This window comes from Achroia grisella, unplaced genomic scaffold (assembly GCF_030625045.1).
Source record: "Achroia grisella isolate CSIRO2021 unplaced genomic scaffold, CSIRO_AGI_Agris_v1 utg126, whole genome shotgun sequence".
Lineage (NCBI taxonomy): Eukaryota > Metazoa > Arthropoda > Insecta > Lepidoptera > Pyralidae > Achroia > Achroia grisella.
This window is the reverse complement of record NW_026712609.1, coordinates 195,010-218,908: the sequence shown is the minus strand read 5'-3', so window position 1 is coordinate 218,908 and position 23,899 is coordinate 195,010. Positions and strand designations below refer to the sequence as shown.

General features: G+C 29.7%; 1 protein-coding gene across 1 annotated transcript in view; it reads right to left on the bottom strand.

Moving 5' to 3' along the window:
- Positions 1-22,905, bottom strand: part of LOC131854993 (cAMP-specific 3',5'-cyclic phosphodiesterase) — a 346,930-nt gene extending 324,025 nt beyond the window's left edge. The window contains exons 1-2 of the mRNA XM_059206197.1: positions 22,767-22,905; positions 15,857-16,283 (exon numbers count right to left, since the gene is read on the bottom strand). Coding sequence (XP_059062180.1) covers positions 15,857-15,945 — 89 coding nt within the window. The 5' untranslated portion in view covers positions 15,946-16,283; positions 22,767-22,905. The remainder of the gene's footprint in view (positions 1-15,856; positions 16,284-22,766) is intronic.
- Positions 22,906-23,899: the final 994 nt, after the last annotated feature.

The following is a 23,899-nucleotide window of genomic DNA, read 5'->3' as shown; positions in this document are numbered from 1 at the left end:
TTTCGATGTCGGGTAGTAACTACAAAACTCATGCTTTATTTTCAATATTTGTTAATATGCTAGTGATATGATGACCCATTTTATTTCAGAACAAACAATCATCGTATAAGTTTAGAGAGTGAATATAATGGAACAAATAAATTCCGTTCCTGTATTAATTCCACGTATGCGCGGCGTTTGAAGTAAATATGTGCCGAGGAAACCCTAACGTAATCTACGTCTGTAATGTTATCTACCAAGTAATCCAATAAATGTCCAATACGTATCTCAGAAATGTACGCCAGTGGCGAATTTCCCAGCAATAGATCCCTTCTCAAGAAAAAAGGTACAGATAACACTTGCACAATCAAATGTATAAGTTACGCCTCGGTGGTACCTACAGGTAAAGGACTATGAGTTAAAAACACAATTTATCTTTGGTAAAGTATATGACCGAAACGAATACCATCCTAACTTATCCTAATTAATTGTTACTGAATAACAACGTTCAGTGAATAACAACGTTACATGATTATTTGGGATCAATAAGTTAGACAAAATTTAATAAGTATGTAGATTTGATTTTAAAAACATTATAGTAGACAAATTGTAAGCCTTCCAATTTACTGACTTTTTTTTTTAGTAAAATAGTGAAATATTAGGGTATTTTATTCATTTATTATTTCAAAAAATAATACGAGTATCTACATGGGAATTTAATAAAGTTACCCTTTCGTCGTATGCGACAAGTTCGAGTTCAAGGCGAAACAAATGTGAAACAGTAGGTTCTTTAACTCAAATTACTGAACAAATGACGCACTTTGTTTAATTATTTATATATATACATATATATATTAAGTAGAAATATAAAATATATTTAGACAGCCTTATCATTAAAATGCAGTTAATGTCAATTGAATGAAACATGCAAATATAAATAAAATTTACGTGTGCCTGTGTGCTGAATAAATTACAATATATTATGTTTAAAGCATGATCTGCCAGAGCAGATCACAACCCACGCATTCCCATTCCAGTCTATTCCTAATATATAGCATCATATAATATATAGAACTAAAATTAACGATCTATTTATAAGTTATGAATTAACTTTTATAATTGAAATAGTAATTTATTTTGTAAATATTATACAATCTATAATAAGTAATATTTATTGGCGACATTTTTTACAATAATGCCGTTAATCTAAAAATGAAAGAAAAGTAATTATATTGCCGCCTACATCTGCCGCCGAATTCAGTTAAAAATAACTTTAATGTTTATATTATCGTCATTTTTGCTGAATAATTTCATATTTCTTTAACTTTTAATAATGTTTATGTTAAAGTCATTTTTATCTATTCGTTAGAAGGCCCTAAAATTCATAGTATTCTTTAAAAAAGAAAGAAGGTGAAAATATAGCGTCTATGTATAAGACTAATTATAAAAGTTAGTGGTTTCTATTGTCTATATATATTATTGGTTCTTCTTCTATCTGTCTACCCCGAAAAAATATAAACGTACTTCTAGCGGCTATAAAATATAATTGAATATAAGAAAAACATGAATTCCATTAATTGCCATACTCTGGTTTATTTAATTTAAAAATTAATATTTGGTTTATTTAAATTAATAATGACTAATGAAATCCCAAATTGAATAAATTCAATTTGGGATTTCATTAGTCATTATTACAATCACTAATTTATTAACCTAGTCCCAAATTATCGTGTGAAATTCATTAATATCATATTATCGTTGGCCACGTATGGAAAACATATTCACAAATTGGATAAGCTACAAAGGACAGTGGAATTTACGCTAGTCATGACAATTTAATGGAGGTTCATACATTGTTTCCCTTGACACACCCTCTGGTAATTCTTTGTGTGAAAGATATTTCAAGTGTGGAGCATAAACATATTTTGCGAAAATGAAAAATTAAATTATTGTATTAGATTTCCAATAATTTATGTATATAATAAAGAAATAAGTACATCAATAGTACGTATAGAGTAAATGAGACTAAGTAATAGTATACATATGTGTGTATGTATTCTGTCCGTATGTAGTATGTAAATTGATGTTTTTTACTTAACTTTAGACATAAGGAAGTGGTTTGTTATTTACGAGCAATTTCGAAACCAATTTTCTGTATTATGTATATATATAATCTCTGGCTCTATACACATATACGATTTTACCTTTCTTCCGGCAATCGCCAGGTCAATTAAATAAATACAATATTGAAATATTGTATTTGAACCAAAATATTATCTATACGTATACTATACAATTACTACTACTTTATATGTATACATACATATATAAAATATTAAAAATGTATATTTATTTCAATACAAAATAATAAGTTTACAATTCGATCGTAATGTATAAATGTACGACAAAAACGAAATTATACCGTTCATTTATAAAAAAATCATTGTATTCAACAAATATCTGTACCATGCGAGAAATCAAACCAGGAATCATCGGACATAAAGCGGTGTGCTACTAAACCGCTAGAACACCGAGGTTGTCAAATATTTTAGATTATCATCATCTCGAATAACAAAAAACATTTAAACATCATCAGACTACAAAAACATATAAAGCTTGAAACAATTTGTCGTTCTTTGATGTTGGTACAAAGAATAGGGAATAGTGTCAACTGGTTTTATTTTTATAAAACTCGTACTAAACACATCGTTATAGTATTTTAACAGGCAATAAATGTCCCTTCAATGACTGTTCTGTATCTTTATCGTATATTAATACCACAAGAAAAAAACTAAGGGATCGGGGTGAATTTCATTAAGTAATTAACTACCTACTCTTGATGCAGATTGTTGGTAATATTGGAAAATCATGTGGAATGAAAGTGCAATTACATTACCCATATATTATGTAAAACAATTCTCTGGAGACTTACAAATTTCAATTAATTGAAAAACAAGAACTATCATAACTATTTATGGGGTGTTTAAGGAATTAGAAGTGCTGCATTATACGCCTAATTTTTGTTTGAATACTGTTGTATTCAAAGTATAATTACTAATATTTGTATGTATTAAATGTTTCCTATACAATAAAATAGTATGTACACCAAGCGGTTCTTTATCAGCTTCCAAGTAAGCATTTAATTTCAGTTTTCAATGCAAAATAATTGTTTCAGTAAATGCTTACATTTGATCATTTATTATCTAGGAGTAATTAACAAGGATTAACAGATTGATTATTATTACATTATTTGATTTGCAAATTTTGACAATGCCTATAATTTATTTAAACCAATTGTTGTGGCGCAGTAGTTGAAATTCGACCAAAATTAATTTAAATTATAAGTTTTGAGATTATATATTAGGTTTAGATTTGTATATTAAGCGAGAGGAATTTCAAGAACAACAATATATATAAGAGACTTTAAGAATAAAAAAGAGTATATATGCGTATTTTTACTTCTTCTCTATATAAACTATGAGTGTGCTAAATTTTATACTCCTCCAATTTTCGTAAAAAGGGGTAAAAAATGTTGCTTCAGGTATTAATATAATGACAATACAATATAAGTGCAATTACTAAAATAGTTAGAAACTTACAAACTATACAAAAGAACTACTTCAAATTAAAGTTTCATTAACGGCTTTGGCTGAAACTATAACAGATCTGGAAATTCGATATCGATTTCAACTGTGGATTCTAATTTTGGGCGGCACTACCGGATATAGACATAATTATATGTGTGCTAATTAACAATGTGTATCAATACAATCCAGACCTATGACAGAGGCTAATTATGATATACTACTGTTCTATGAAGGATTACTTACAAGTATGCCGGTTTCATAAATTAGTCGATTTGACGAGCTTACTCGTATCGCCGTATTTAATAATCATTTGTTTTATTAGCGGTGTTTGTCATCAACGGATAATTATAATATTAATATTGAAATTATAAAACTACAAATAATCATGTTAAATGTTAAAATTCATCCTTGCTATATAATATATGAGGTACCTATAACTTAATAGGTATAACTGACCAAATTTAAGCTTATAAATCAGTTCAACACTGCAATAATAACCTATAAATATCGTTATAAAATCTAAATATGTATAAACATTATTAAATTATATTGTTTATACTTTATTCTCATAGCAATGTTTTTACAGACTTTATATATGTCAAATCTACCGTCAAATGATTTCGGAGAAGAACTGACAAGAAACTCAGCTCGTATTTTTTTTTTAATGTTGTACATATTTACAATAATACTATTTCATTTAAATTCAAATTTGGCAGAATAGAGTTAATATAAAAAAAATCAAAAAATCTAATCAGTGTTCACAACCTAGCAATGTTTTATTTATAAATAGGAAAGTTCGGAATTTAAAATTGTGTTTAGTACAGAACTGGTCCAGTTGTAAGCCGCATGTAACGTTTCCCGACGGACCATCCGCCCAACCGCAACATAAATTCAAATTTATTCACAACACTCTATTTTTGAATCGATCACGTGGTAGTTGTTTCTGACGATAATCTGTTACGCTTGTTGTGCTGGATCGCTGAATCCGGTTAGTTGTTGATCGGGAAATTGATCTTTACCACATCACGCCACTTTTTTAACAGTTTCTCTACTGTACCAAAAATTTTCATCACTATGTAATAATTAAAATTTATAGGTATAATCTGGAATGAGAATTTATTATATTAATGGGGAACTTATAAATTCTAGACTTTTTTATTAGCACATATTAATATTTGGCTTCTAATAACCGCAAGATTCTTATGATATGTTAAATCTACCTGCAGTTAGGAGTGTTTTCAGATTATAAAAATACAAATTCATTATAAATTCAATTAGAGAGAATATTGTATCCACCTGTATATATTCCAAACAAAGAAACTCACTATTACATGTATAATAGTGAGTAACATATTGCATATTAATAAAGTCTTAATAACAGATTAAAGAGATACAAACGACCTACACAGTTAAAACCTTGGATATAACTGCGAGCATGCTAGTAGCAACCAACAACCGGATCGTTGAGATGTAAGGGATTCATCTGCTCAATGCATTCCAATACATCTACAAGCTCTTATATGCAGTTCCTTTGAAAAACTGACGTAGAACCGGAGCTCTTAACCGTACGACCGAGCTTCATTAAAAAGCAAGCGTCTTGTAAAATAAAACGACTATACACATTATAAAAACAATAAAGAAATTAGACTTATACTATACATAACCTCTTAATCTTACCAGCGACTTAGTCTACTTTTTGAAATAAAATACTGTTTGTTCTATTACTTTAGTGTTAATTAAATTTGTCAATTTTCTTCCTATAAAGAAAGTAAAGAAATATTCTTTAGCAAAGAGATTACGTCTATAAATTTCTTTTTCTTTTAAATGACAATATCTAGATTATTATACAGACTCCCTTTATCTATCCTCTTGTTACAGTCTATCTGCAAAGCAGATTTTATTGTGAGCCATTAAGCCATTTAACGCTAAAAAAGCAAAAACATCATTCATCAGTGATATTTTATGATTATTGGATTATTAGTCATTACTAATAATCCAATAATCATAAAATATCACTTATAATGTAAGTAATATCAACGTTAGTAGTATATTTAAATAGCATTCATATACGAATGAGTATATACTTTTTCATTAATATAAACTACCTATATTCGTCCTAATTGAAAATTCAATAATAATATCTTCAATAAGAATATCTTAATAATTCAATAAGAATATCTTATAATTATAAATTAAGAAATATGAGCATAAATTGTCCTCTCACTCTCAATGAGTTTCATTGCAAAGAAATAAGTTTTTCAAAAGCCTTATTAGAGGATCATTCATACTTCATTTCGCATGCACACCACGCTTTAAGCCTGGTCGCTCTAAGCCCAGAGCGTGACCTGCAGGAAACTACATAGTAAGGAAGTCTTTCATCTCACATTCACAATCCCAAGATTTCTAGAGCGGAACAATTCCCTGTCGTACAACCCTTGCCTTTTACTTTAGGGAAAACTTGTGGTTGTGCCTTTTGCATGTAGAGAAAAAGTGTCATTTACTTCATTTGAATCTCAGACTAACCATTTCATGTTATAAAAACTTCTATACCTACGTTCAGATACGTTAATGTACAATGTACCTTCCAAACGTCTGCAGAAATTTCAGAATCGTCTGATAGTATTGAATTCTTCCATGTAAAGGCATGGTAAATAACTTAGTGAATTGTCTAATGACAAGCGGTAACCGTAATTTATAATGTAACACCCGTAATATCATTCAAGCGTTGATATTTTAGACGACTAACATACATACCTCTTATCCTATATTTAGTCAGTTACTAGGAATTTAGTTATAGTACATTTATGCGTACATATACTAATGTACCACTGACTACATTTACATTAGTAAAAGGACAATCCCAAACGATTAAACTAAATCTATTTCCCCAAGTATATATGTACATAGTCGAAATTAATGTTGCGGGATTATATACCTAATGGTGATTGTGTAATCACCTAATGTTTAAGTAACAATATATTAATTTTATGTACTACTAGCTGTTACCAGTGACTTCGGCCGTGTGAAATTTAGCTTTTTTTAATAAAATAATTTAAAGCTAATGTTAAAATATTTGCTATCTGCGAATGAAAAACTTGTCAAAATAGGTCATTTCAGAGATTAATAAGAATAAATAGAAAGAAACAATAAACAGTAGATTTTTTAAATATATTTTTTGTAATTACTGTGTGATTTACATATATGCATTTAGTGAAAAGATAATTTGAGTTTTATATAATTACTAGCTGTCCCGGCAAACGTTGTTTTGCCTTAAAATAAAAAATAAATTTAGGGGTGGACTACCCCTAACATTTAGGGGGATGAAAAATAGATGTTGGCCGATTCTCAGACCTACTCAATACGCTCACAAAATTTCATGAGAATCGGTCAAGCCGTTTCGGAGGAGTATGGGAACTAAAACTGTGACACGAGAATTTTATATATAAGATATGTATATAGTATAGATTAAGAACAATTCTGAAGTGTCTATAATCGAAAATTATTAATAAAAAAATAGTCAATTCATACGACTAGTCGAACATTAGTGGAATTCGACACGATTTATATCTTTTTCACTTCTTGGTCAGAACCAACACATATACTCAACTTATTAAAATTTCGTCATAAATAAGGGTACTTAAAATTTCAATTAAGAGGCAGATGACTGTCTAAACCTACTTTATTTCATACCAATAAAATTGCAATATGCATAAATTACAGCTGCTATAAATATTTACTTATACTAACACAATAACTTATACAAATATAAAATACATAATTCTATATTTTTATTACAAGTAGCTTGAAAATTTACAAAGATGAATCTTACTTATATAATGGACATGGCAAACGAATCATGGACTCATGTGAAAGTACGCTAGTGGTATATAACGCATAGGGGTCGTTGACATTCCGGATACCATAGCTCCATACCCTGTAATTTCATTGCTATACCTCACTCTTCAACCGAAGTATAGGTTATAATGAAACCTGATAGTCTACAGAAAATATTGAGACAATAAAGCCCATAATGATTGTATTGTAACATTTATTGTAGTATTACACACTTTACAATGAAAAAACCATAAATCAGGGACAGTATTTTTCTAAAGAATATTGTTTATTTAGAAAAATACTATCCCTGAATTTGTTATTATGTACCTTTCTCTTACAACTTTTATTAAGATGAGGCTATCTCTTAATAATTATGTTCCAAAAGGCCTGCCCGTGTCCATACATTAATTTGTAAGCGAACGACTAAAGTACTCGTAACGTAACGCTATTTGTAAGCCCTATTCTACTTCATTAACGTACATTTCCATGCTTGTAAAAAATAAATAAAGAGTACCAACAACCTTTATTAAAACGAGACAATAAAAAGTTAAAAAAAAATGGTGTTTGACTTCTATGCTTTATAATATATTTAAGCGACCTTAGAAAGGACAAAACTCTCTCAATTGACTTTTTCTGAAACTAAACTGTCCAAAGTACATAATAGTAAAGTTAATGAAACAAGCGTATATTGTTTGTAAGAAAACAGGCACTTGACACTAAAGAAGCTGCAGAAGTACAGGAGTAACATAATCTAATATTAAAATAATAATATACTAGCACGAACTGTTATTACAAATGCGGTTAGAGGCACTGTTGTGAACGCAATATTTGACATGCCTACATGTAGTATGAACCCAACGCTGTATCTCGGACTAACTTTTTTTTATTCATATGTCTTACGGCTCTGGATACTAGGCCTTTTTAGCCCAACTTAACAAGTACACTAACTCGAAGTAACTAACTTTATTCTTATCAATGTTGCCATCATCGGATAGTTAGACAAGCGTATACTTTAACACTTTAAGATTTTTCTTTGTATCGGCCAGATTTAAAGTCACGATCTTTGGAGTTAGTTTAGTTGTAGTTTTGGCGTCATGGACGCCCACAAACTCCCAATTCAGACATATTTACCATAAAAGGCTCTTTATTTCGCAGCTGTGTAAACAATAACACGATACAGGTTTTTAAAAAACATTGTTATCCAATAAACGATGATGGAAAACGGATCTCGTATCGATGCAGGTAATGTGTTTAAAGGTTTCGTCTATGTCAATCCATCAAATGACACCGAAATCTATCACCCCAATGGACGATCAATCAACACCAACCGAAGATACATGTAGTATATCTACGTATACGTACAAATCATGACAGATTTGCAAAACACTAGTGAATTATATGTAATTTGATATTTTTTCATTATAAAATAAAGTTTATTTCTCATATATTTTAAAAAGGTTTTGTCTCGATAGCCCTTTGCTTAGGTAATAAAAGAAAAATAATATATATTTACGCAAATAATAGGACATATAAAATCTATTTCTGGAGTTTAAAATAAGCGTTTAAATTTTCAACTAATTTCTATATTATAATAATTTATAATTAGTTTCTATATATTTGTGTAGGTATGTCAACCAATATAAAACTGGTATGTTTTGGTGATTCGTTATTAGCGTTTACTTCAAATTATGGATATAAAATTTTTCGATGCGTTAAACTTTGTTATAATGTGATTTTTGTGAAACAAAATATACTTCTTAATCGTCGCATCTAATTCAATTTTAGATTCCCTTCGCACAGAAATGTGCTCGTACTCTAAAGTGCTCCGATAACTCTTAAGAGCATTCAGTCGATAAGATTGGCAACGTTCGCATTGCCTGTCAAATTCAAAACTCTATTAAAATTGAAGGCCGCAACAAAATTAAAAATCCCGCAATTCTGTATAATACTGCTTAGTTTCATTATTTTTATATCAATATTTCTAAGTTATAACGACATAAAAGTCACTGTTATCTTTCCTTTTATTATTGATATTGAAAAACTTTAATAAATGTAATAACTAATATATTTGGTTCAAACTATTATAAATCATAATATACTTTGATATTTTGATTAACCTTTAGTCACAGATAGATAATTGTTTGCTTCAGTAAGGGATTTAGATAAAATATCTATTTGTGAAAGATTTATAATAACCGCAAACTAAATAACAATGTCCAGAAATAAATCGCTGTAGTAAATCCAATATGGATTGCTTTCCTGCAAACGGAACTCAACACATCCCTTTTCTTTTTATAGATTTATACGTCTATTGATATTCGACAATAACAAATAACCTTTGATTTATAAGTACCGTTTACTTTTCCGCTATAATTTCTTCTACATTATATAACTCAGTAACCCCACATATTAAAATTACATAACTACAAATAATACTAACCTTGCTATTAATGGTTCTTGACGTTAAACAAGAAAGTCGCCATCTCAAATCCGTACCTGTGATAAGGATTTATGTTGGTGGGGCACCAGTGGGGGATTATGAGCATAAAGTCAGGTCAATTAGCGCTTCGTAGCAAACTCACTAGGAAGTTGGCACGACGGTTTCTAGGGTTAGGGTTTAGCGGATGGCAACCTGACAATGAACATAGCTAATAATGGGGTCATTGCTCCACATTACTAACACTTACCTTCCCGCCAGTCTATCTTATTTGAGTGTATTAACTGTGACGGTGTATTTTTATTAAATAACTTAATAGCCAAAATTACAAAACCTAAAACTGTTTATCTATTACTTGGCTAAAGTACAATATTTATTTACAGTTTTAAATAATATAGTATATGAAACTATACTTAAGTATTGATATTTCTAAATGTAAGTATATTTAAGAATAGATATCTCAATTAACAACAAGCTAACGAACCAAAAACGGTTAACTGATTGATATAAGCCATCAAAATATAAGGCATGAAACATGAAAATAAGCCACTAGTACATTAAATAATTTATTACCTAACTGCCCTTAAGGCTCACAGTTGGCTGATAGAGAATTTCAAGAGCATTAAGCTATTGTACAACATTTCAATAAAGTTTTAATAAATAAATAATTCTGACAACATTTAAAACAAAAGTTCCGTCGCAATCTATTCATTACATGCGAAAATTCTATAACATACATACAAAATCTGTTGAAAATATGTACATACTATACTAAAAGAAAGAAAGAAAGAAAGAAAAAAAATATTATTAAAAGATTTCTATATAGATATAGGTCACTATAGAAGAGCTACAATATATAAAAATAATTCATAAATAAATTAAAGTAACATAATTTGTATTCACGATTGCTTAATGGTATATATGTTTTTCAATAAATTGTCTATTTCGATGCATGGAACAAATAAGTACCAATGTAAAATTGGTTATTGTGAAAAATAAGAGTAACTAACTTTCTTCGTATCATATATAAATCATAGTTCATATTTTATATACTAAGATTATTCATCATATAATAATATTTGTAGTTTCAATAGCCTATTCTATCACACGATGAACTAACAATTACCTTAATCTTTTTATAAAATTTTATATAATTTACCTACTAAATATAGAAAAGTTTGTTTTAAAAAAACATTACTAAAAAATATATTTTATCTATTAATATTTACGGAACTGTTAATATACACGTGCCCTTTTCTGTGATCAAAGCTTTGAAGTTTATAAATAAACGTTTATACCCAATAATAAAATTTATCAGCATATAGGTATGTTTCTATTTAATGACAAAGGGTTACGTACCTCGATACCTAAAGTCCTTCTTACTTTTTGATTAACGCAATTTAATGTGTGTATTTCGGTTGTAGGGTGAGACTAGACAGTGAAATATTATAGATAAAAGATTTTACTCCTCCCGAATGTCAATGCATGAGTGGTATCAATATCGTCCGTAATCTCTGTGCTTCCATCCATCTATACAATGGCGACGATTACCATCAAGTGGATCATCAGATTATTTGCTGTACATTAGGTATTAGGCAGTGATATTATAGGATAATAGGTATGATTTCTTAGTACTATTTAATTTTAATGGCAAAGAATGAATGGTACCCCTGGTATTATATTAATACTATAACGATTACCGTTTATCGTCAGATAGGCCGTCAGCTTGTTGACATTAAAAACACGAAAAAAAAAGCATTACAAAAAATCCATAGTAAAATAAAAATTGTATCTGGCTGTCAGATAAGAAAAAAGTAACACTCTGACATACTATGTTTGTAGATTTGTTACATTCTACGACTAAACTGCTGGACAAATCTTAGTGAAAATAGACTGTACATATAACGTTATATAAGTAAGGCTATCTCAAAAAAACTAGACTAAGTAGCAGTGACAGGTCTACAACCTAAATATATATAACTCAAAGGTGACTGACGTAGTGATCTATCAACGCACAGCCCAAACCACTAGACGGATCGGGCTGAAATTTGGCATGCAGGTAGATGTTATGACGCAGGCATCCGCTAAGAAAGGATTTCGATTAATTCTACCTCCAAGGGCATAAAATAGGAGATGAAAGTTTGTATGAAACTTTGTCAATTTTAAACCGATCGGGCTGAGACTTTGCATGCAGAAATCTACTATGACGTAGGCATCCCCTAAGAAAGGATTTTGATAAATTTCATCCCTAAGGGAATAAATTAACGCGAGCGAAGCCTCGGGCAAAAGCTAGTCATAATATAAAAATGATCTATACTGTTCAACAATTCAGAAAAAAACTAAGTAAACGGATAGATAATAGAACCTAACTAAAATTTAACTTTATCGCGTAACTTAGTGAATTTAAATGAACGTGAAAACGATTATTTACCCCAAAACTTAATTAATGTTCCACATGTCTACATTATTTAATTAATTTAGTTTTATGTAAGACAGTCGCCACTAAAGTTTAATTAATATACCGCCTATTTTAGGAACATAGATTTATTAACTTAGTTTTGCTCCAAATCGGTATCACAAAATCATGACTAACTGCCAAATTATTATATAATTTATATATATAATAATGTATAATATAATTTTTCATATTACCGTAATAAATTTTTGATAAATATTTTCTTTGTACGTGTTAAAGTTACATAAAGAACGACAAAATTTGAAGTTCATAGGCATGTATTTGTCAATCAATTAACAGCAACTTCATGAATAAGGGCTCCTTTCAAGTCAGAAACTTGTCTGACAGTTCCGTGACCTCATATAATTGAGAGGTCAAACTGTGTCTCATATTCCGCTACCATTTTCACAATATTACGTAATGAACATACGAAGAAATCAATTTTAAAGAAGCAAAGTTCCATTGTTTATTTTTGAAAAAAAAAACACAATATGTGCAACCTCTATGATTCTTATGTATGTACCTATAGATTGACATACTAAGAAAGTATATTACGTACCTTAACATTATCTACGGTTTAAAAATATTACAATAATGTTAAGTGGTTTGTATAAATTAGAATATAATTTTCCCAAGTCTGTTTACCTTTAATCTCGAAAACAGACTGCCGGCGAATAATAAGTACCTAAGTACTACTTAAACATTACATAATAATAAGCACCTGTTTTTTTTAATAAAGGCTTTTTAATGATGGCTACATAGACTTTTGTAAGAGCATCGTATAAAGATAATAAATAAATATTTTACATTAATTTTGTTCCTTAACAACACGACAAAACGACCGTGCATACGGATCTATATACGGCTAAGTAGATATGTTTATAAAAGTTCTGTGTAACAATTAAAAAAATCATTATTAGCTAAAAAAAATTATATATGTATTTGTATCAGTTATCTAATACCCATAATACAAGCTTTAGCTAGCTTAACTTGGGTCTAGATGGTGCTGTGTGAATTGTGCTGAGATTATTATTATCATTATATAAAATTAATGCAATAATTGATACACCAATTGTTATTGATTGTTTGTAATATTGCTAAGAACGCATATTATAGTGTGGCTATTTGATAAACTACGAAGTAAACTTAAAGAATATGTCTGTCTGGTACCTTTGAGACATACTCTTTGTTTGAACTGAAACACAAGTTAACGACCCATTTGATACAAAATAGTAACCATCGCTATTTGACCTGAATAGCATCGTGAATCGCAATGTTTCTTTTTTAATTGCAATATTTCATACTTAATCAACATGCAACATGAATAATGGTGGGAAAATCTGAAAAAAAAACTAATAATCCAGCTTGTTACGCTGTGACTTGTAATATAACGTAGTTAGACCGAACTAATAATAGTGTTAGTGGTTTAATCACAATGTCGCAGTTTATTATTGTTGTTAGAAATAGAGTGTGTTCAACATGTAAAATTTCTGAGGCTTGGTACATAATTTAAACTAACTTTCATTATTAATATGGTAATAATAGATAAGTACTACGAACGAATGATTACACGATTCAATTTTGTTCCTTTTTTCTTAAAAATTGTCATTTTCTCCTCTTCTATTAAACAATAATAAGATCAAAAGTATATATTTGCTTTGATTATATCTATTTTATCTTGATATGTATATATATATATATATATATATATATATATATATATATATATATATATATATATATATATATATATATATATATATATTACGATCACTCACAAAAGACACACAAAAGCGAGACGAAAATTATGGAGAATGCCCATGATTTTCTAGATAAACTTGTTTTAATTAAAAATTTCATATTCTTAATTAAAATATATTTTTAATTAATAATGCATATTTATGAACAAATAAAATATTTTCATACAAAATTGAGCACAATTCCTATGAAACTATATATTTTTTTACATTTTAAAAATTTTAAACCTATCACTGTACTGATAATTATCATTTGAAACAAAAACTTTACAAAAACATTGATTGAATATTATTTCAATGAAAATTAACATCTACACATTTACAAATTTAAGAGAGATAATGTCAAAGTAATATTTCACCGAAAATTTAAATTGCCCGTCTAGAGTGAAAGTGAATAGGGGATAAGGCGGAAGAACTCTCGCATTCATACATGTATGTATATTTTAACCGAAGATGGACGTCCTTGTTAAGAGATAGAATTTTATATTTTCATAAAAATCATCTATTTACAATATCGTTCTCTCTGCACACTTTGTATTCTGTAAAATTACACTGTATGCATATCTTACAGATATAACTGAGTATAATGATCTCAGCTAATATAGTAGAGACTCGTTGAGTTGTGTTTACGTTGTAAGATTGCCAGAAGTTGTTTGTGTGACGTAACAGCCCTTGTGTTGCAACTATTGCAAATATACGAGAATCCTGACCATTGCTGATCATCTAGTAGATAATATTCTTATTCGATAAAGGATATATTTTATATACACTCAATGATTTTTATGAAACAAGCATGTAAAAATATTGAACAAGGAAACACGAGAGCATTTTGTAATGGAAAACCGCAATATTCAATTTCAAATGTTCCATATATATGTTTTATAAACTAAAAATGATTTAAGATATAAACACGTATCAACAAAAATAGGCAAAGCTGGATTTTTATTTATGAGAGAGGTGTAATTTTAGAAAAAAGTTTGTTACAACTATCGATATATTTTATTCAGAATTTTATTGCATTTTATTTTAATCTACTCATAGTGTACGAGTATATCAAAATTAATCATTGATATGTATATTAATATTACATAAAATAAAAGATTGATATGTAATGACAGAAAAAAGAGCGACAAAATTCTATCTAAGCAATATCAAAATATATATAATAATCAAATATCTAGCACAGAATTATTAAAAATAATATGAGCATGTATGTATGTATGTGCATCTCATCTATTAGTCACATAATTAAACCATGTAACAATCACTTAGACGGGTTATAAAGAATTATCTGTGTAATTACAATGGACGTTCATACGCAGCGTTTAATAGCTTGACTTTTGTTACCTTTCATAATAAACCGCATTTTATGAGCCTCAGTGTGTAAACGTAAAGCAGTTTATGTATCTGATAAAGGGATCGGAAAACCACAAATAGTATTATTCCCAATCTAGTTTTAAGAACTAGATTGGGAATAAATTCTGTAGACGTAATTGAAAGATATAATTAAATAACTATTTTTTATTAATAACATACCACATTTACAAGTTCTGTTTTCTATTCGTGTTACGCCATTTTGCATATTGCATGGCCATATGTCAAATGTACAAATTAGCACATTCTAGATAATATTCTAATGAATCTATAATAATTTATTTCTTACATAAACAGTACTCGAAATGTTCAATGATCAATAAACGGCACCTCTGTAGACTGAATAGTCTTTGCGATATAGGTACATACTTGCAGTTTAAATGCACGCGAATATTCTAAAGTGAATTCATAAAAAAGTTATCTACGTACTCACCGAACATTAGCCAAGGTGTGCCGTCGACTCTTGAGGTACCTGCCATGGTACTTCTGCAGTTCCCCGATGCTACCCTGTTCGGCTTGCATTCTGCCGTGGGTAGGAAGAAGCGTAGGCGCGGCTTCTTCGCCGGCCTGCGCGGCGGTCGAAACCGCGGCGCCACGCTTACGTGCTTTACTTGACTTCCTAGCCGCTGCCGATATGCATATCTTCACTGATGATGGACTTCCAAAGCGTTTCTTTCCTGAACTCCTTGATGACGTATACGCTGTATCAGTACTACTTTTAGTACTCTTGTACGATGGTGTAATGGTCACGTCCGTTGCGTCTTCTAAGGGCCAATCAGAATCGTCTTCTTCCTCAATCCCTGGTAAAGGGGATTGTTGACCGATCGGACGCGGCGAACTTATTACAGGCTCTGGGGCGACTGCAAACAAGCAATATAGACGTTCAACAAACGTCTGGAATGGAGAGATAGGAAATTGACTCCCATACATAGCTACATACGATTATATCAGAGTTTTGCTAAATGACTGTATTGCTCTAGCAATGATAATTTCAAGATAATGATAGTAATATTAATAATATAAATATTATTACTTAACGTTGTATGAAACCTACTTATAACTACTCCTAATTATGACAGACGATTATAAAATAATTACTTTTTATTATTATTTAAAATGGTCTCAAAGTATATTATATCAATAAGCATTAAAATATAATATATATACTATAGTTTTGCTCTTTTATCTCGGCGACAAATTTAACATTATCTGGTATATGTAATGTGAACGAACAGAAAAGTTTGGAGCTCAGTATTTTTTTTTTATTAGTAAAATGTATGCTCTTTTATTGCAGATATGTTGGAAATATCTGCATTAAAAGAGCATTTTATACAGATTGACCATGAAATATTTACTTAAACAATTTCTATATTTGAGCCATGTTTACTCAAAATAAATTTGTTTCTACGGTTAATATAATATTTGTGTAATAGAAATAGAAATTTATTTTTGATGTCTTAAATTTGCTCTATCTCCGGCTAAAGCAAACTGTTAAAAATCTATGAATGCGATTATTCTTATTTCTAAAATAAAGGAATTTTCCCTTTCACTAAAATTGGCTATCTTCAATATTTAATGTATATTTTCCTCCAGGGCCCGCTCATTTTTTCCGCCCTGTATACCCTTTAAGGTTATAATATTATTAACTTCTCTCCCCATTCTATCGTATCAGAATTATTTCAATGTAACGTACAATTCCGAAGCAGGTATTTTGTTGTATATTTTGCGAAATATACAGCTCGGGCGAAATATTTTGCAATTATTTATTTCGTATTCAAAGTTCGTTGGGCACGAATGGCTTCGTCCTCCGTCCTTCAAAAATATTTAAGAGACATTGGAACAAGGCTGCTTTTGAGTTAAGATAAAATGACACGAAGATGGGATTTTATTTCTCCGTTCATTCTTCTGTTCCTTCATTTGTCTATTACTAGTCAATTTCCTGAAATTATAGTATATGAAGTTTGTGTATAAATAACTGAGTTCCATCGTAATAATTTAAGAACGGAATATAAAAATATTTACCAACTACAATTTTTTTGTTAAAAAATGTAGTTTAATTTTTTATTTTATTTGTCAATTTATACTTTAGAAACTACCTATTTATTGTATTGTATTTTAAACACTTTAAATTTACAAGCGTTATTAAAGGTCACAAATAAATATATGTTTTATTAAAAAAAACACGTGGAACAGTGAAAAAACAAAGCATATTTTTAATAAATAATAAAGCGTCGAGTAAATTTTCATCGAAGATTGTAAATTTCTGATTGTTTTTGTATTCCCTACTTACAAAGGACAGCGAGTGCCAAACCAAACCCTTAAATATTCGACGAGATAATGCTAATGTAAAATAAAGTAAAATTTCAGTACGAGTCGGATTTTGAATATTACGTCCTCATGCGGTCAAAGTTTTAAGCAGGATTTATTGTGTAACATATAAGCGAAACAGGGTTTGCATACGGCCATGTATTAGTGGTTTGCATTCACCAGTATTGTTGAACTTTGTGTCATGAGTGATAAAGCACAAAACTGAGTATAGTAGACGCGTAACATGGCATCGGTGGTGAGAGCGCACACAGAGTTAATCGGCTGAGAAATTAGAGGTCGGGCAACGCGTCGTATCCAATGTACTCGTACACGTTTAATTATTTACCCGAAAGCTCATCGACCAATCGATATTGTGATCTATGTAAACAATACACAGCTAATGGTATCGGAAAATGTGCTGGACCACCTGATGGGAATTGTCCAACGTAGCTTATGTTAATATTCACATAATGCACTAGATTTTAACCAAATAGTCTAAAGACTATTTATAAACACATAAATACATATCTATAAATACATAACCAAATAGTCCAATATATAAATACATTTATTAAAATGTATATAACGTAAACGTTATATACATTTTAATAAATGTATTTATGATCATTTCATGATTTTGAGTAGGGAACTGTAACTGTATCTAAAATACGATATTTACCGATATTCTGGGTAAAGTTTCATTTTCTAAAAATCAATGGTTTGAGGAATCTTGTGTGAAAATTCAGGCATTATTACGTTCAGCCATATTTGAAATAGTCCAACAACAATCCTGCTCACCGCGACGCCACCTGTCTGGACATTTTAGTGAACATGAATTATTCAAGCCAGCCGACTATGCACTAATTTTCTTTACGCTTCGAATAGATACACAACAACAATCTTAGTAAATGTTTATGGTAAAAGTTTGTTTTGTGTATATGGTATATGTTACATTATTGTCTTAATATATTTAATTGTACTGTATATGTGTTTGTCACCTGACTTCTTTTAAGTTGTACCTGTGGGGTGGCGCTGATTTACATGGTCTACCGGGTAATTTTCAGGAAGTTTATTGATATCCGAATAAAAAATTATAGGAGATCTTCAGAAGACTGAATATAATATAATTAATAAATCCCAAAATATTAACAATTTGCACTTTAAATGGCACTCAGTCTTGGTTTCGCCTTTCGTACATAATGTGCCTACATAAAAAAATATCTATCATAACTCTAGGATCATGTTTATACAAATGAGTCGATCAAGAAGCGACTATTATCAAGGGAATCCCCCTTGATAATAGTCGCTTCTTGATCGACTTTTTATTAATAACATTTAAATACGTGTACAATATTGGAACTAATTAAAATTCTCGTACCGATATTGTAATTGTATAATATTGTTATTTTAAGTGTGTAATCATTTTATTTAAAAGTATAGGTATATCCGATGAAAAGTTGAAAAACTTTTCTGTTTCTCGATTACCTGAATTATGAGAAGATCACGAAATTCCATTGTCAGTTCTAAAGACCAAGTATTTATAGGTATGTAGCTACATTCAATGGTCATCGATATTTATTAAATAGCTAAAACAACCATCGGAAAAATATATACATACATACTGGCATATATCGTACTTATTTTGTTAAAATAACGCCCTAATTTGTAATAATCACTAGTATTGATTTTAATTCCTCTTTATTATTATATGTATATTTTAGCATATTTTAAATATACCTCTGTAAATATTCAACTACAATTAAATTCTAGATATTTCACATATCTAGCCAGTAATAAGATCAAAAGAAGTTAGTAAATATTGATTCAATTCTTATACCACCCATGGTAATAATTATAAGAAAATATTATAAATAATAAGAATTGGTTATCAATAGCCATGAGTCTTGAAAATAGTGGCGGTAGTTAACCATACTGTTAACGTGTGCTGTCAAAAATATCGTTGCACTCCAGTCTAATCATTTATATACATGCCATGGTCACTACAAGTAAATATAGAGTGACATTAGTTACAATATATTATAATTGAAGAGATCCTACAAATTACATTAATATAGATTATACTTCAAAAAGTCGTTATCAATTCAGCAATATCGTACTTCATTTCATTTTTCATCAGAAATATGAATTGTTAGTGATCCATTTGATTCATTTTATTTATACACAGCACGTATCTGGTACAGTACACAAATACGTTTATGTAAATACTGGATACACGCTATATGAGCGAGATCTCAACATACAATTTTATTTCCAATCCTTCGCGTTCAATATCTTCCGTACAGTTTATGGGGACATACCTACTGTTGAAATCTGGGTAAGATCTGTAGGAAAATACTATCTACAAACACTTCAACGCGTCGACTACATGAAACCCGGCAATCAAATCAATATGTTTCACGTGTGCAAGTTACGCCTGTTTAACATGTTGCCTTTGCTGCATACATACGTATGTATGTTCCAATATAACTACAATGTCACTCTTGTAATAACTTTGAGCTGCGAATAAGTATTTGTTCAAAATAAATTTACTTGCTTGTATTATTAGATATTATTAGCATTTGCTTCGTCTTTTTGAGACCGTTCAAATCTGAATTAATTGTAACATAAACATCAGAAAATAAATGCACCCTAGTCAAATTACAACTAAAACAATGTTTCTTAGATGCATAAATTGTCCTGTTTATATTTTAAAGGAAATTTATATTTGAAATGAAATCGTTTCATAATAATAATTATCCTAAATATGAAACTATATACAATATATCTATAATATATATTTTGACACCATCTGATGGTAAACGGTTACCGTAGCCTATTGACGCCTGAAACACCAAGGGTGGCACGTGCGCTTTGCCGACCCTAGAACCTGACACAGATATAGATATATTACTATATTTACATAATATCTTCTACACAGACAATGCTCATATGTTATTATCAATGATAGTCTATATACTACTCATATTGTGTTGCCTAATTGCTTTATAAATGACAGAGTAACGTTCTCCTTATATACAATCGATCCGCCGCCACACACTATTTAGAGGTAGTGAGAAAATCCAATCGTATTATTTCCAGTAGAAAAACACTTCAAAATGCTATCCTACTCCTTCACAACTAAATGCATCTTTCTATTCCATTCGTAGAATTCCTCGTGGATGCAAATAAATGTTAATTCACTGTGAAAATTACTGGCTTTGAGTGGATCACTGATTGACTAGTTCGTAGTATAACAGTAATGAAATGGCAAGATGGAATAGATACGTATTATTACTGATTGGAACTAAGATTCTTCATTTTTATACTTACTTCCATATTTGTAGTAGTAGTAACGCTTCTTTTCATGCACAATGTGTAGTAGTTGTTAATTAAGATTTTAAACTCGTATTTCAGAAATATAATTTCTTACCATTTATTGTACATACGAGTGTAATGCAAAAAATATTTGACATACGCGATTATTATACTTGTACGCACTTAAATAAATATGTGTGTCTGCTAAAGTTAGGTATTTATCTATTTAATACAATTTTTGTTCTATTAAGTTCTATCTAATAACTCATAATGCAGATACAGGATATCAATTTATGTTTTCTTTTAAAATTAATACGTCACGAAAAATTAACATATCTGTTTTTTTAATATACCTACCTACAAAAGTATTTTCACTAAACAAATCATTAAAATTGAAGTATGGTACATAAACTATTTACAACCTATACAATAACTCTCTCGTCTATTAAAATATAATTACTCTAAACTTTTTTATACAGAATTTTTATCAATTCTCCATTGAATAGAAATATAGTGATAGCTATTTAGGTTTTAACTCAAGGCTAGTGATTCTAAAGTCAGTTAGTAGTTAGTTTGCACAAATACGACCACTTTATGACTGTACAATAGTGTTACAAACAAACATCGTTCAGTCCATCGGAACGCATTAGGACAATGTGATAACTGACTATATACCAGCGACATTACTTAATTGTAAGTTGCAAAGATATATCAGTGACTACCTTACAGAATCAAAAACATTCAAAGATCCATTATTATACAATCATCACTTACATAGGTACATAAATATTTGTGCAAATACAGCTGATTTGTAATTTTCCGTAAAATCTTTTTGTTCTAAAGGAATCTTCACAATATCAAGTACTAAACATTGTGAGTAGGTAAAATAACAGTATTTTATATTTTACGGTTTCCGCATCGCATCGCAAGAAAGCGCGCTGAGGGTTAAATTTTTCCGATTAAATTCACCATAATCGACCGTTTTATATTTTAAAAGTACATTCAATATAGAGAAGCTAACGTATGGATATCGTAATTTTATATTTTATTGTGTAAATGTACAGCATAAGGTAATAATGGAATAAATAATATGTTTAGACATTTATAAACATTTAGCAAAACTTTGATTCGTTCTAAATTCAGACCAGAGATCAATTTATGTTTTAGACTATGATAACAAACAAATTTTTTAGTTAGTTTATTATTATAATATATGTTACTAAACAAAACGGTAAGCATTTTTCTGTTACTAAAACATACTCAAACTAGTATTATTAATATTAAAAACAAAACAGAATGTAACAGATAACTATGTTTGAGACTAATTATGTAATAAAAACTCTTTTGAATTTAAATTACATAATTAGTCTCAAACATCATCAGTCAGTTAGATTCCACATAAAAAACCTAAGATGCACATTCTCTATAAAAATATGATATTTGAAATTTGCACCAATTAATGTATAAATGTAGCTACACATTTCATCATCACATCTTCATTTATAAAATAATTAATCAAAAATCTTTAGTTAATTCCGAATATAGATTAGTTAATATTATATTTATTAAAAATTATTGAATAAATACAAATTGAAAATATTTTATTTCTGAAATATTTAAAAACAACTATTAATAATTTGTTATATTGGAATGTTAATGATCAGATTAGTATATCAATTTCCAATAGATGTAGATAATAATTAATGAATATAAGCACTTACCATATTCGTCTAGGGCGTGCTGCGGGCTGCCCTCCCTGAGGGCATAGTCGGCGTCGTCGACGGGCGCCGCCGCGCGCGCCCCACACAAGGGCACGCAGCAACGGAACACCCCGCCTCCGACCACCTTGGTGCTTTGCGCGCCCTTCGACCCAAGGCGCCCGCGCCACACACCACACTAGCACACGTGCACAGGCTCAGGTTTGCGCATTCGCTGTCTATGATCACCATTCGTATCACACTTCACACTTCACGCGTTTCAAACTTACCCAGTCAAGATTTGAAGATTCCCCGATTCCTTTGGCACTTGATTCAAGGACAGGGACAATAGTAGAGTAAAAAAGTTCTATCAGTCTTCAAATTTAGAAGATAAATATAGAGTAGAGTAGAGTATCGATATGTCAGTCGTTTTCTATTCTAATGCTTTGAAGTAATCATGGATAGGAAGTTAAAATATAAGAAGACTGAAGTATTATTTTTTATTTGAGTTCGAGAATATATCACTTGATATCGTTTCATTTAAATTCAGATACAGCGTTTACTTTAACATTGTTAAATTTTATAAATGTGTCAAAATTCACTTTAACACAATAACCTTAAAAAAGTAATACGTACACAATAGATGCTAAAGATTCACACATAATTAAATTAACAATAACTTTCCCTCACTTAAAACAACTAATATAATATTATCTGCAACAGTATTAATTAAAATTAGCCAAAATATAAGTTTTGGGCGTAGATCAAAGCGAATTGACGACGTGACGTTTTCGAAATATTCGTTGGCCAATTGCCAACCCCGATCGGTGTTTAGATATTATCACCTCAAGTGCTCAACTCCAGTGACACCAATATTATAATTAAATGTATCACACCTCATCAAAAGTTATTTACGAACTGTTAGTCTCTAACGAACAATGCAATAAATAAGAAATAAGTACATGATGATCAAAGATTTTAAAGAAATTATTTATATTTTTCTCAGTTATACAATTAGGTAGATATCCCTAAGTGTATTAATTTAAATGTTTCAATTTAATTCAATATTCAATAAAATTCAAATTTATTAATTTAAATTATATATTCGACTATTGTAGCATTATTTGTTGACCATTTTCTATTTCCATTTATACGAG